The sequence below is a fragment of the Sitophilus oryzae genome, unplaced genomic scaffold (assembly GCF_002938485.1).
Source record: "Sitophilus oryzae breed Bouriz unplaced genomic scaffold, Soryzae_2.0 scaffold_2024_pilon_pilon, whole genome shotgun sequence".
Lineage (NCBI taxonomy): Eukaryota > Metazoa > Arthropoda > Insecta > Coleoptera > Curculionidae > Sitophilus > Sitophilus oryzae.
In genome coordinates this window covers 574,885-588,486 of record NW_022146752.1, presented here as the reverse complement: position 1 = coordinate 588,486, position 13,602 = coordinate 574,885, and the positions used below count along the sequence as shown (strand labels likewise).

The window sequence follows — 13,602 nt, the reverse complement described above, 5'->3', positions numbered from 1 at the left end:
GTGTTGCACATCTTTTGATCTTTACCGACTACAAAAGGATAACATCTAGCAAGTTATATAGCAGCGAAATTTGCTAAATATGACTAAAAAATATGTAAAATGTTATATAACTTTGCTATATAGCAACTCTGGACCGTCCTTAAGAAAAAATATAAAAGTGCCAGATACATAAAAAATAAGCAAAATATGGTAAAAGAAAAAATGGTAGCCCATATTTGTACCTTCTCCTCTATCAAAATGCCAGCAAGTCGACTTGAAATGAATAATATAAAACAAAAAGTTTATAGTATTGCTAGATCCTAACTATAGGTCCTCTCGATTGCACACATATAAAAATAATTTCGCCAGGTAATAATTATGATAAAATAACAAAGTTCTCCTTATATTATTATTTTTAAAGGTGGAGAGAATGCTTACTGTTACAGGAACAGAAATGTGCTTTCATTAAATGTGTTTTCATTAAATGTGCGAGTAAGTCTATAAAATGAATAACTTTGAATTTTGACCGTTATTTTTTACCAACATGGCAAATATAAAATCCCTCTATCAAAAAAGTTACTGATATTCTGTAAATTGTGTGCCTGAATGAATCAGATAGGTAACTCTTTTTACTTTCGTGAAATAGAAAAGGAAAATAATAAAACGGGCAACGGCCCAGCTACGTCGAAACACCGGTTCCCATTAGAACACCGAAGTTAAGCGACGTAAGGCGATGCTAGTTGATGGACGGGTGACCGGTTCGAAACTTTGCATCGTGCTGTTGTCCAAGGGATAAGTGTAAAATCTATTGATACACACTGCTCATTCACGCCGGTTCGAGGCCGGATGAGATCGGATATCTCGTGAGTAAGAGTTAACTTAGACACTACCTAAGTCGGTAGACCATTGACCATGATATGGCCGAGGACCGCGGTTCGGATTCCGCGTAAACAAAGTAGGTCCCGTCCAGTTTAGCCATTGCAGCAGAAAGGAAACGTTAACTTGAACCTCACACACACACACAAAATAATAAAACAAGTGACAGTTCTTCCTCTTCTTCCCAAAATCAACACGAAATGTCATAATTGTCAAAAGTAAAATGTCATCAGCTTTTGACATTTCTAAATATCAGAGACGTATTGAAGGTTAATTGCCGCATTTTGCAGTTATTTTCCATGAAAATAGAGTTTTTCTTAGTGTTTCTGGTGTTTTTCTTGCGTTTTCCCCAATTTATGGACCTAACTAATTGTATTTTGTTGATTTTATAGCTTACAGTGTTCTCCTGGATTAAGTTTGTGGTGTTTGTGTATATTGTTTAGGGACTTTGTTAAGACTTTCATTTGTTGAGAGTTTCGTCATATTCATACGTAAGTAGAATTTTACGAATGCTATTACATGTTAGTATAATGTAGTCGTTATAAATTTTAGCTTTAATAATGTCCAACATACTGGAGAGTTCAGAACCCAGTTGTCAAACAGGTCTTTCAGAAGGAACCACTTTTTCTTCGAACACAATTGAGAAGGAGATACACTCTGGCACTCTGGTTGATTTGACTGGCCCAACACTTTGTTGAATGTGTTTTTAAGCATTTTCAAACAGAACACCCCGACAAAAATCCCATAACTGTAAGTTCACTAGTTATTTTGTGTTTTATATAATAGGATGAATGACGTAGCTGGAGGCAAAATCTAAAAATATGCCAGTATGTGGAATATAGATTTTTATGTGTTCGTAAAAATATTTTCTTTCAACAGTTTATAAATATGTCTATTATAAATAAAAATCATATATTATTGGCAAGTATTCAGTTTGATGTGAGTCGATCAAACCTGATCCTAATGTGGCTATTAATCTATGGTGTTCTACTTGCTTCAAAGGTTTTCTTGCCGCGATCTTTGCAGTAGTGTCAAAAACTATATACGAAATCCAAAATTTTTAATAGTCACTAAAATATGGCAGTAATCACACTGAATATCACTGAAATGTTTAGCTTTGAATGTATCAGAGAAAAGCAACAACTTTTCTTAAAAGCAATTTTATGAATGCATTGTTTTTTCTTTAAAAAATAATATATTTTATTGAAGGAAACTGCCATGGTGTTGAAAATTAGCGCCACTACAGATCCTAAACTGCTGGATCCAATTAAAAAGAAGAGGAAGAAGTCGCAGACAGATTATTTAAGAGAAAGCATTAAGGTGGAAATACAATTAGAAGTGTACAAAATATACCAAGACAGTAAGTTATTAATTGTACCTATAATATTTCAATACTCTTCTCTATTGTAGGTCTTTTTACTCTAAAGAGCAGTTAGAATAATTTTTGACTAATTTTCTGTAACTATTTTCCAATTTTTTTTATCTCGTTATTTTTTTTATCTCGCTATTCGTATTGAATTTCTCGAAGTCTAGGAAGTGATTTGTATTTTTAGAAAAGAATAAAAATATTTTATAGGGCAAGTACATGAATGAATTTTGTTTACAGTTCAAGAGGCAACGCTGCCTTAGATCATGAATAATGTGGTGAATTTGTAAACCATCAAAAAGTTTAAATTAAAACGGATTAAGGACAGACTTAAAAACAGTGAGCAGTGTAACCAGTGATTTAGAAATTATTTCTGTATTTGCTAAAAGGTGAATGTGATATACTCGAAATTTGGTATAATATCTATTAAAAATATACTGCTATAGAAAGAAGGAATTTGAAGAATTTAAACTATTTACCAACAAATTTTAACGCTACATTATACCAGTGTTGCCGCGAGTATTGTCAATGATTAAAATATGGGGCAACAAATCAAATTAGACGACTTATACGCTCTTATAAATACCGTAAACAACAATATCTCATCCAAAATTGATAACGTTAAGATAGATATTGACAGCCTAACAAAAAAAGTGGATAGCCACATAACAGAAATTGAAAAGAAAATCGAAGACTTAGAATCTGAAAATAAGGAGTTAAAAATCCGCATACCCACCATTGAAAGAATACTGAAGAAAAATAATTTAATCTTTTACGGAATACCTGAAGACAATAACGAGAATTTGCTGACAATTATTCTAGAACTAATACAAGGGAAGATAAGGGTTGATCTAAAGCTAGAAGATATATCTGAGTGCTTCAGATTAGGAAAAGCAACAACTGCGAAGCGTCCAGTACTCCTTACACTGATATCAGGTTTAAAAAGAAACCATATATATCACAATAAAACCAATCTCAAGGGAACTGGAATTTACCTAAGTGAAGATTTAATACCAGAAGATAGAACAAATAGACAGAACTTGGTTAAAAAAATGAAAGAAGCTAGGGCACAAAATAGAAACGCTTTCCTAAGAGGCAACTCATTGGTTTTGGATGGTGTTATTTACAACCCCAATGAGACTTTATAGCGGATTATCAACAAAAAGTAGTTAGCTGTGATACTGTAAAAATCACCAAGGAAAATAATACGTTAACGGCGGTAGAGAAAAAACGTAAGGCGACAGAGATCCCTAATCTAGTCGAAGGGACAACAGCGAAGCGCAGTGCTCCATACTCAACACGGTCGAATTCAAACAGCTCGCCTCTACAAAAAAATCCTTAATCGACAAATACTTTAAAGTAATTATTTTGTTTTCTTTGTATTTTTCGTATATTTTGTCTGTCTAACTGTCTAATTTAAAATGAAGAAGTAAACTTATTTCTTTATTGATTCTTATCGTAATATCGTGTTGTATTTACAGTTTTTTATATTTATATTCCCTTTCTATCCTTAATCTTTATCGAATATCGTATATAGATGCATGTCAGACTTGCCCATGTAAACACCAGATCTTTATTGCCAAATTTTGAATCTTACCAGAGCCATTTAGGAACTCAGGACTATGACATTGTAGGGGTGACGGAGACTTGGTTGCGGCCGGAAATTAATGACGCTGTTGTGGATATCAAAGGTTATAATTTTTTTAGTCAAGTACGTGTGGATCGTCGGGGAGGTGGGATTGATTTATATGTTAGACAATATTTTCAGTGTGAAATAATAACTTCATTTTCGGTTGATTACTTGGAGTGCATCTGGGCAAAAATTAAAATCAATAATTGTGAGATTTTGCTGGGCATAATTTACCGCCCCCCGAATTCAAGTACTGCCGAATTTTTTAATCATATGGAAGATTTGTTGTCAACTTTTTACTCTATATACAATAATATAATATGCATGGGAGATTTTAACATAAATATGCTCAATCGGGAGGATAATATGTGTCTGCAATTGGAGTCTGTTTTTGCTGCTTTTGATTTGTCTCAAATTATTACTGAGCCGACACGTATTTCACAGATTTCGTCGGACCTAATAGATCTTATTTTTACTAATATGGAGAATATTACTGATTCGTGTGTCACTGACCCTAACATTGCGGACCATTTTTTAATCTATATTACAATTCAGTTCAGCAACTGCTACTGAACTTATTAGTTTTTTATATAGATCTTTAAGAAATATTAATATGCAATTATTTTTGAACGATCTCGAGCAGTCTCAGTTGTATGAAATAGTCTATATAAATACTATTGATGAAAAAATACATTGTCTTAATTTTACCCTTTTAGAATTATTTAATAAACACGCACCAATTAAACAGTTAAAAAAAAAGAATGGTCAAAGGTATGCTCCGCATGGATAACAGAATGTGAAAACTATGCAGAAATTACGAAATAAAAGCCTAAAAAGATATAAAACTACAAAAAATCCTTCTCATTATCAATACTACAAAGAGCTAAGGAATTATACAACAAATGCAATAAGAACTGAGAAAAGAATTTATTTAAGAACAAAATTTACTAATTGTACTTACAGTGAAAAATGGGAGGAACTTAGGAAACTTAATTTAATAAAACAACGTAATAACACACTACTTGTTGGCCTAAATAATCCTGATGAAATCAATGATTTTTTTGTAAACTCTGTCTCTAGTAATGTGAATCCAAGTGAAGAAATTTTAAATATGTATAAGAATCCTTCAATGAAAAAAATACATGATAATTTTGAATTCACCTTAACAGATGAGGCTGAGGTACATACCTACTCCCTTTTTTCTTTCCTTTTTTCCTTTTAAAACTTGTTAGAAGCTGAATGTCATTCATGATGCCAATTTTGTTTTAGTGTAACTTTTTTTAGTATGTATCGTTGTAGTTTTGTAGTATGTTTTTTAGTTATATTGTAGGTTTCAACAGACTCTCAACTGCTGATTGAGATGTCTGCACTTAAAGGCCTTTTGTTTAACAACATTTCTTTTTGTAGCACAAATACGTATTGTATTTCTATTTTGTTAAACAATAAATTATATTATTATTATTATTATTATTATTAGTTGTCCTGACATGACGTTTTAGCTTGATTATAGGTAACGTGCAGGATTCTAACATTTTGACACTAATGACAGTCACCTTGAAGAGTGTGAATATCGAATGGATTCTACTCCAAATAAGCAGGTTGTTTTAAGGCAACAGTCCCCTGGAGGAGTGTGAACGTCACATGGATATTTATAGGATTTTATTCCAAGTGGCAGGTTGTTTAATTGTTGCAATGTTTGTTGGGATTAGTGTGGGTATGTATGTGCAGATAGATGTGTTAAAAATGTCCTATTATAGACAAGATTAGTCTGACGTCATTGCATTGAATAGGTTGGTAGCACCGTTGACGTTGGCAGTTGATTGTTTCCAAACAAATAATTGTCCTGTGTGTTTTTCATTAAGAAAGTTTTTAATTTAAATTATCAGTAAGTACGAATTATTTTAGACTTTTTAACATTTATTTTATATTCTAGAAAATCTTGGCTTAAAATAGGTGTACAATACTTGTGAGTTTGTTCTTATTTTATATAACTATTTTACAATTTCAAAATTTTGAGGTTATTTAAATCTATGAAACACTTTTAAAATCTGTATTTTACTTATTTTCAGGCCATAATATTGTTGCGGACCCGTGTGGACTCGACCTAACCTAACTATATGTCCCGCCCTCAGATGACCTTAACATCGCATTAAAGAATAGACACCGTAATGATTCATTCGTTCGAGAAGAATCGAGTCCCACTGGAATGGACTAGTACATACGAGAACATTCGAAAACCTTCTCTACGCACCTAACGATCTATGGACTATTCTAGAGTTCTTTACCTGTCGGTATAAAAGCCGGCGGCTGTGGCCTACAGGGGCAGTTATAAATATACAGTTGACGCGCTAAAATTCAAAATAAATTCTTAGTTATAAATCGTTTGTAAATAGTTCTATAAGTCTTTTATCGTTATTGTTTTTGTTAATTAGTGTTAAATAAATAGTGTTTAAATAAATTGTGACTTTCTATCCACACGGAACCGACGAAAAACGTAACAATATGATAGTTTATTCAAAAAGCCATAATATGATAGTTATATAAAAAATACTACTAATTAAAATTAAGCTATCAGTTTAAAACCTTTTCTTTTTTAGATATGGTTATAGGCTTTGTTCCAGAATGTAAACATTACAGTGAAAAGAAACCTTTTTTTTCGGTTCCCAAAAGACCCAGTTCCTCTAAAGTTGTGGATTTCACCTGTGAGGTAGGCTTATCTAACATTAAAAAGTAATAACCCATGTTTAATTTTGAATGATCAAATTTTAGACGTGGAGACAGGAATCCAAGTCCATCTTTTTTGATTTGTTCATGTCACTTTAGCAATGGGGACAAAAAAAATATGCCAACGTTATTTGAACATAATGAAAAGAAGTTATTTTCGTTTCAATCTCCAGAGTAAAAGAAGAAAAGGTGATAATAATAATTACTGTTCATTATTTTTTTCTTCGTGTTTTTAGAAGTTAAAACTTTTACAGGGTACGTAGTGTCACCGAATCTGCAAGTGACAGAACTCAAACTCTTGTATCTACCACCTCTCACACATTTGATGAAAATATACTTATGGACTGTAAACAACTCGGTTCTGAAAAACAACAACCGTCAACAAGTTTTGAATAAAATGCTTTTCCATATTAAATTCAATACCTCAGAATTTACTTCCTCAAGCCACAAAGCTTTTCCAAGTCTGTGGTGCTCTGACAAATTTGCAATTCCCATTAATTTCTGAAGTAGAACACTTGTATAAAATAGAGTAACTTATTTTATTGACAAAAATTTTATTGTTTATACACAGATTGTATATAAAAGATTTGTTTAATACTTATTTTTTATCATATTCATTTTATGATTATGATCTTTGCTTGTGTATATTATTTTTCCCTTTGCTTGTGTCTATTATTTGTCATTTCCCTTCGATGAAAGCTTAACTTTATATTATATTTTTTGTATATCAAAAATTTTCTTAATAGAACGATTTATTTTTGTTTTTAAGCAAATTGAAAATTTAATTTTCCCAAATTTTTTATTTTATAAATATATTACCTAGTTATAATTTGTGTAATATGTGTAAATATGAATAATCAAACTGTTTAACCCTCAGCCAACATGGTAGGTAAGTACTTACATGTTTATAAGACTTCATAAATGAACAAGTTTAAGTGTTTTATATTAATATTATATTATCTACTATTTTAATATTATTATTATGTACTTCTAAATGCTACTAAAAATATGCAAAAAAAAACATATAACCTTACAAGTATTATTATAGGTATACATTAGCTTTATTCGGGTTCGTTTTTGAGAACTGTCCTAGAATCGTTCTCGCACTGCGCAGAACTACTTGCGCAGTGGTTTGAATTCTAGAACTGTTTTTGAACCTTTTAAGGACTATGAACTACTTGATGAAACCCGAACGCTTTGCGAACTATTTTTGGACGAAAGTGAAAGTGACAGAAGCGACAGCGACTTAACCTCACTATTGAAATATGAGGGATGTCCTTAAAATTTGTTTGTTTATTACAAAAAGCAACTTGAGCATCCCAAAAATGGAAAATTACAGAGCAGTTAAAAAAATAAATTTAGTAGTGAATTTTTATTGCGTTGACAGACAGTAATTATTTTCTTTTCAGGGTAATTTTAAGAGGCATATGGCAGTTCAAGAAATTCAAATATACTCTAGCTTTATTTCGTTATAATATGATCAAAATTTAGCTAATGTTCAATTCCTGGAGGATTATACTATTTATTTTCACAGATATAATGATTTGAGAAAGCATTTAAGATAGTGTGTTAGGACAGCATTTATATCATTTGAAAGTAGGTAAGTTAAAATACAACCGTAACAGGATATGTACAATATATAGTTGGGATTTTTGTAGATTGTGATATCTGACTAAAGATAAAGGAACAGAATTTTAATAATTTGTACCCCTAGTTTGTACCTAAGAGTAGTGCATTGGAATGGTCTTGAAATATATCAGGTCCGTACATAAAAAACTGCCATTTATCCTTGATATAAGTGGATTGCTTCTCTTTCTAATAATATAGCTAACTCTCTATTTTCTAATTACCACAACATTATAATCAAAATTGATTGCCAAACAATTATCTGCCTTTAATATTTAATTTATGCATATTTATGTAAAATATAAGACACATACATAGGATACGTAATTAATATAAGTAGGTAGATAATGCAATATTAAAAAGTTTTTATTTATATATTTTATATCTAAATAATTTACTTGATTACATATAATAAATTTAAGTACAGAGCTATTTCAAAATAAAGCCTTACAAAGGAAAGAAAATATATTAAGTAGGCTAACCTTCTTTGTTTGCATTCTTTTTAGATATGCCAATAATGTGCCGAAGGATATTTAAAGAATAACTGGGAATAAAAACAAATGGTTTGCATTAATCAAATACTAATTGTGGAATCAGTGGAAAATGATGAATGTTTAATATAATATATAGTTTTACACCACAGCCACAGCATTGAACAGAAAATAGAAACCAAAATTATGAACAAATTTTACAGGATATAATTTTAGAACAGATGAATTATTTTGCCTCATTATTCTATAATGAACATAAGAAGACTAATATTGAAGACATTCTAGTAATATAAAAATATTTAAATGATATGCTAGATAACTACAAAAAGTTCATAATGGTCATATCTGTTTATAAATTTAATTAATAAAAATTATCAATTTTTTGTCACATACATGAATGATAAATATGAAATAAATAATAAATATATACGTAAAAATGTAAGAAAATCATAAATTTTGGTTTTTGTTAATAATTTTATACGAGTTCACCATATTTATTAAAAAATAGTGATGTTGCAGTTATTTTATATTAGATATCTATAAAGATTATTGGTCTACTCTTAAGGTGAGTTCATATACATCTGTAATGCGTTATTTGTCGTTCCGCCACCCCAATCATTTTTAAGTATGAGCTATCGTTTTTGAAATAAACCAATAATTGCATAAAATCATCGACGGACCACATTACGAATGCATGTAAACCCACGCTTAAAATTTATAACATGATTGAAAAAAAAAATAAGGTAATCAGTTACGATATTTACTCATGCATTTATTTTATTCCAAATCGTTATAAATACTATCGTATGATCGAAAAAAAAACGTCGTACAGTCGGCTTGGAAATGGACTGTCCCCATATACATTGGACTTTCCCCATATACATATAAAATGCCGACGCCGTTTTTTTTATCATATTGTATTACATATTCAGATACAACTTATATTTTATCATAAGGTCGAAATAACCCGTTCAAAAAAACCACAAATAAAGGGAAAAGAAGTATGGCAACGCCGATTACAATTCAACCATTACCGCCTTCTTTTGTTTAAAAAACGGTTCTACTGGAATTTTTTCAAATTAACGTCGAATTAACGCAACGAAATTTTAAAAAAGATTCTTTTATATTTAAATTCCAATAATAATTTTTAATTAATACCAATGGCAGACGAAGGTAAGTGAAAATTATATGAAATTTAGTGTTTAATGCTTCCTGTGCAATTTTATTTTAGATCAGTTAAGTGAGTTTTTAAAATTCAGAGAAAAGAACGATGATATTAATTTCAACAAACAAAAAACGTTAAAATTGTTAGAATTGTACAAAACATATAAAAAAAGATTGGGGACTTATGAAGTCAAATCGATGAAAAAACTATGGGAATATGTGGCAAGGGATTTATCCAATACATATGAAATAACTTTCTTGGCAGGAAAATGCTAAACAAATTCAAAGTCCTTGAAAGAAACTACAAAAAAGTAGTAGATAATAATAGTAAGAGTGGAGTCGGCAGAAAGGTTTTTGAGTTTGAAGAAGAGATGAACAACATTTTTGAAAAAAAAAACATAAATCCTACCACTCTACTAACTTCAAACTCAAAAACAGATCTGCAATGTAGCAGCGAATTAAACTTAAACGATGCAGATTTAGTGGGTGATAATCAACCAATAATTAATAGTGAACCACAAGTTGCTATTAATTATGAAAATATAGTTGTACCGTCTACAAGTACACGCAGAGACATAGGGCGTGGATTGAATGGGAGTCAAAAAAACCAACACAAACTGCTACCAGTTACACTAAAAGGAATGATATATTAATGCAGATGAAAGACGACATAGGAACATATTAAAAAGAAAAAGAAAAAATTGAAAAAGAAAAAATAAATTTATTAAGGAGAAAGGTTGAGGATTCGGAAAGAAGAACGAAATTACTAGAAGAGTATTTAAATTATTTAAAATCAGATTAGTGAGTTTTTTTTTGTTCGTATTTTATTTTTAATTAATTTTTTATTTTAGTTTATTATTTTAAATTTGTTTTTGTTTGTTTAGTTTAGTTTTGGTAGTAAATACATAATAATAAATGTATTATAAACGTATATGTGTGTTCTTTCCCCTATTTTAAAAGTTTAAAATTATTATTTTAGTAATATAATAAGCCAAAGAATAAAACAAAAAAATGAATATAACAAATTAATTTACTAAATAAAAAAATAAAATAAAGCATATCAAATATTTAACAATGATGCAATGTAATTTCTAAAATTCAATCCAACTTCATTTCTTTCCCCTCCATCAACATTTTCTAAATTTAAGTTAGCATTTGAATTCCCACACACTTCTTCCAATTCTATATCTTTATCTATGCATAAATTCTGTAAAACACAACATGCGCGTATAAAATGACAAATAAAATTAATATTATGTCCCTTTAAATGGTATAGTTGCCTAAATCTTTGTTTTAATAGTCCTATTCATTAGTATTAGTGTTCAACTAACACCCTACAATGACTTAATTTCTTAATAATTTTTTTTTCAACGCCACTTAAATTCCTGTGTCTTTATAGGGTGTTAGAAGATTTCTCAAACAAGGATAAGCACTGTCTCCTAGAATAAAATAGTTTCCACATTTTTCTGCCAGAGTGTTGAAGAGAGGGCTACATCGAAAAATTCTGGCATCGTGGACACGACCTGGGTACCTAATAAAAATATCTATAATTTTTTTATTATAATCACAAACAACTTGAGCCTAAAAACAAATCTCAGTTAAGTTTTTTGTTATAGTCTGATATTATACAGGGTGAGTTTCCTACGATGTTCTCTATGGGTATCTCGGAAACTACTGGAGATAGAGGGTCGGTTAAATGGGGAAAGAATTGTAGTTTTGTGGGGTCATAAATATGCGCCTTCCAGATTTTTTAAAAAGTTCATGGTTTACTAGATATTTCGAAAAAAACAAATTTCGGCTATTTTAAAAAGTGTCGCTAATTCCATTATAAGCTATTTTAGACAAAAAGTTTTCAGATAAAAGTTGTAGATAATCAAATCCTTAATGAGACTGTGCCCTCCGTTTTCTTCTAATGCTTGTCATTTTTGACATATGACACAAACATATGTTTTTTTAAATAGAAACCATAGTTGGCCATGACTTCATAAAAAGCGCCATTTTTTAAGCTTTTTAGTGATATAAGCTATAATATGTTTTCTTCGAAAAATTACTGAGTTATAGCCAATTCTTATAATTTTTAAACAATTTCACTTAGTTAGCCATGGAAACAAGTTCAATCGTCGTTGTAACCCGAATAGAACTTGATCTAATTGAGAATCCAAAAAAGGTCCAAAAACAGTTCTCATCGAACCCGAACGCAAATTTTCTTCTGTGCATGCGTATCACCGTTCTAGGACGGTTCAAGAAAAAAACCGAATAAAGCTACTAATTACTTGTGTTTTTCCCCTAATAAAAATTGAATATAAAGCTCCAAATAGAATTTGTGATTTTTTGGGGGGTATAAATCATTAATTTTTTTGACCGCAGGATCTTTAACTTGCTTGGGTTTACTCCACATACATTCCTTGTCAGTAATAGAAATATTCTCCCGAGCAAAAAGAAGTAGTGCTGCTATGTAATATCCGCATAGCTGTCCTCTGGGGCAGCTACAACTTGCTGAATTTATAGCCCAATCAGTATCAAAATCAATCTAAAAAATAACATAAATTACGTACACCTCAAATTTGCGTTAATTTTATGATGTTTTACCTTAACATTATATCGACGATCCCTCCTTGCATCAACGTTTCCTGTAACAAGATGAAGCTCAGCATCTGATATTAAATTGCTAACATGACCAGATTAAACAGCATTTTCACCTCTGCTGATGAGCTTCTCTTCATCTTTAAAAAAGTTGACAATTCCGCTCAATTTAATTACATATTTTCTGCCATGATGTAAATAAGCCTAAAATAAAAGTATACAAAAGTAAATAGGTAAATGCTCGAGTAAATAATATTTTCAAAACTTTTTTTACATTTCATTTTACTAAACACTACTAAATATAAAAAAGTGATGAAATTGTGCCTTAAAATGTAAAAAAACAATGTCATAACCTCACAAAGTTTAAAACAATTATTACCAAGTCGTTTTGAAAATACTTACTTCGGTTTTTCGATTGTGTTGTTTAAAAACTACAATTTAAAAAAAAAAGTCCACTTGGGTCACTAAAAGCACTCTAAATATATAAAAAATATAAATAAAATCTCTCTTATGGAAAATTACATGCAAATTTTAATTGTTTGGAAACAAGCATCGCACAGTGGTTCCCAGATAGGTCATTACTTAGAAATATTAATTTCAAAATGTTTGCATGAAACTGTTGCTAATACTTTTCTTATATTTCCCTGTAAACCATACATAATAAATAACAAAATCAAGTAAGCCTAGTGTTGCGCTTTTGTTTACAAGAAATGTCACATTTTTGCTACTGGCATCAAGCTGACATAAACAGTTTTCAGATAACGCCAATTAATTACTTATTTTATTAAAATTGATAAAAGCTGCTGCCTTTTCTGTAATGGACGTTCGAAAAGAAGGTAAAAAGAACTGTTTTTTCTTTTTTGCACTTAATTAAACCTAAGTAATATTAGTTTATGGCAATTTATTTGAAGGCAACAAAAATAGTATTTTTACATTTTTGTTTGTCACTCTTTAAGAGTTTTAACTACTTTCCCTTTCAAATTCTCTTAAACGGCATGATAATACTTGTTGCTTAAAGTATATTGCATATAAATTAATTGCATATAAATTTAAGATAATGAAATATTGGCTGCTCTATTATTTATTTCCGGGAAAAAGATTATTTGGATTTCTTAAAGAGATTTATAAGATATGAGCATGTATTTAATTTGCGCAACTATTTT

The 13,602-nt window shown here is 30.2% G+C and overlaps 1 protein-coding gene across 1 annotated transcript; it reads left to right on the top strand.

Annotated features, from left to right (window-relative positions):
- The first annotated feature begins 2,760 nt into the window (after window positions 1-2,760).
- LOC115884180 lies at window positions 2,761-3,369 on the top strand. The gene has a single exon (XM_030902678.1). It carries the CDS (start codon window positions 2,761-2,763, stop codon window positions 3,367-3,369), a length of 609 nt encoding a protein of 202 aa, XP_030758538.1.
- The last annotated feature ends 10,233 nt before the right edge of the window (window positions 3,370-13,602 follow it).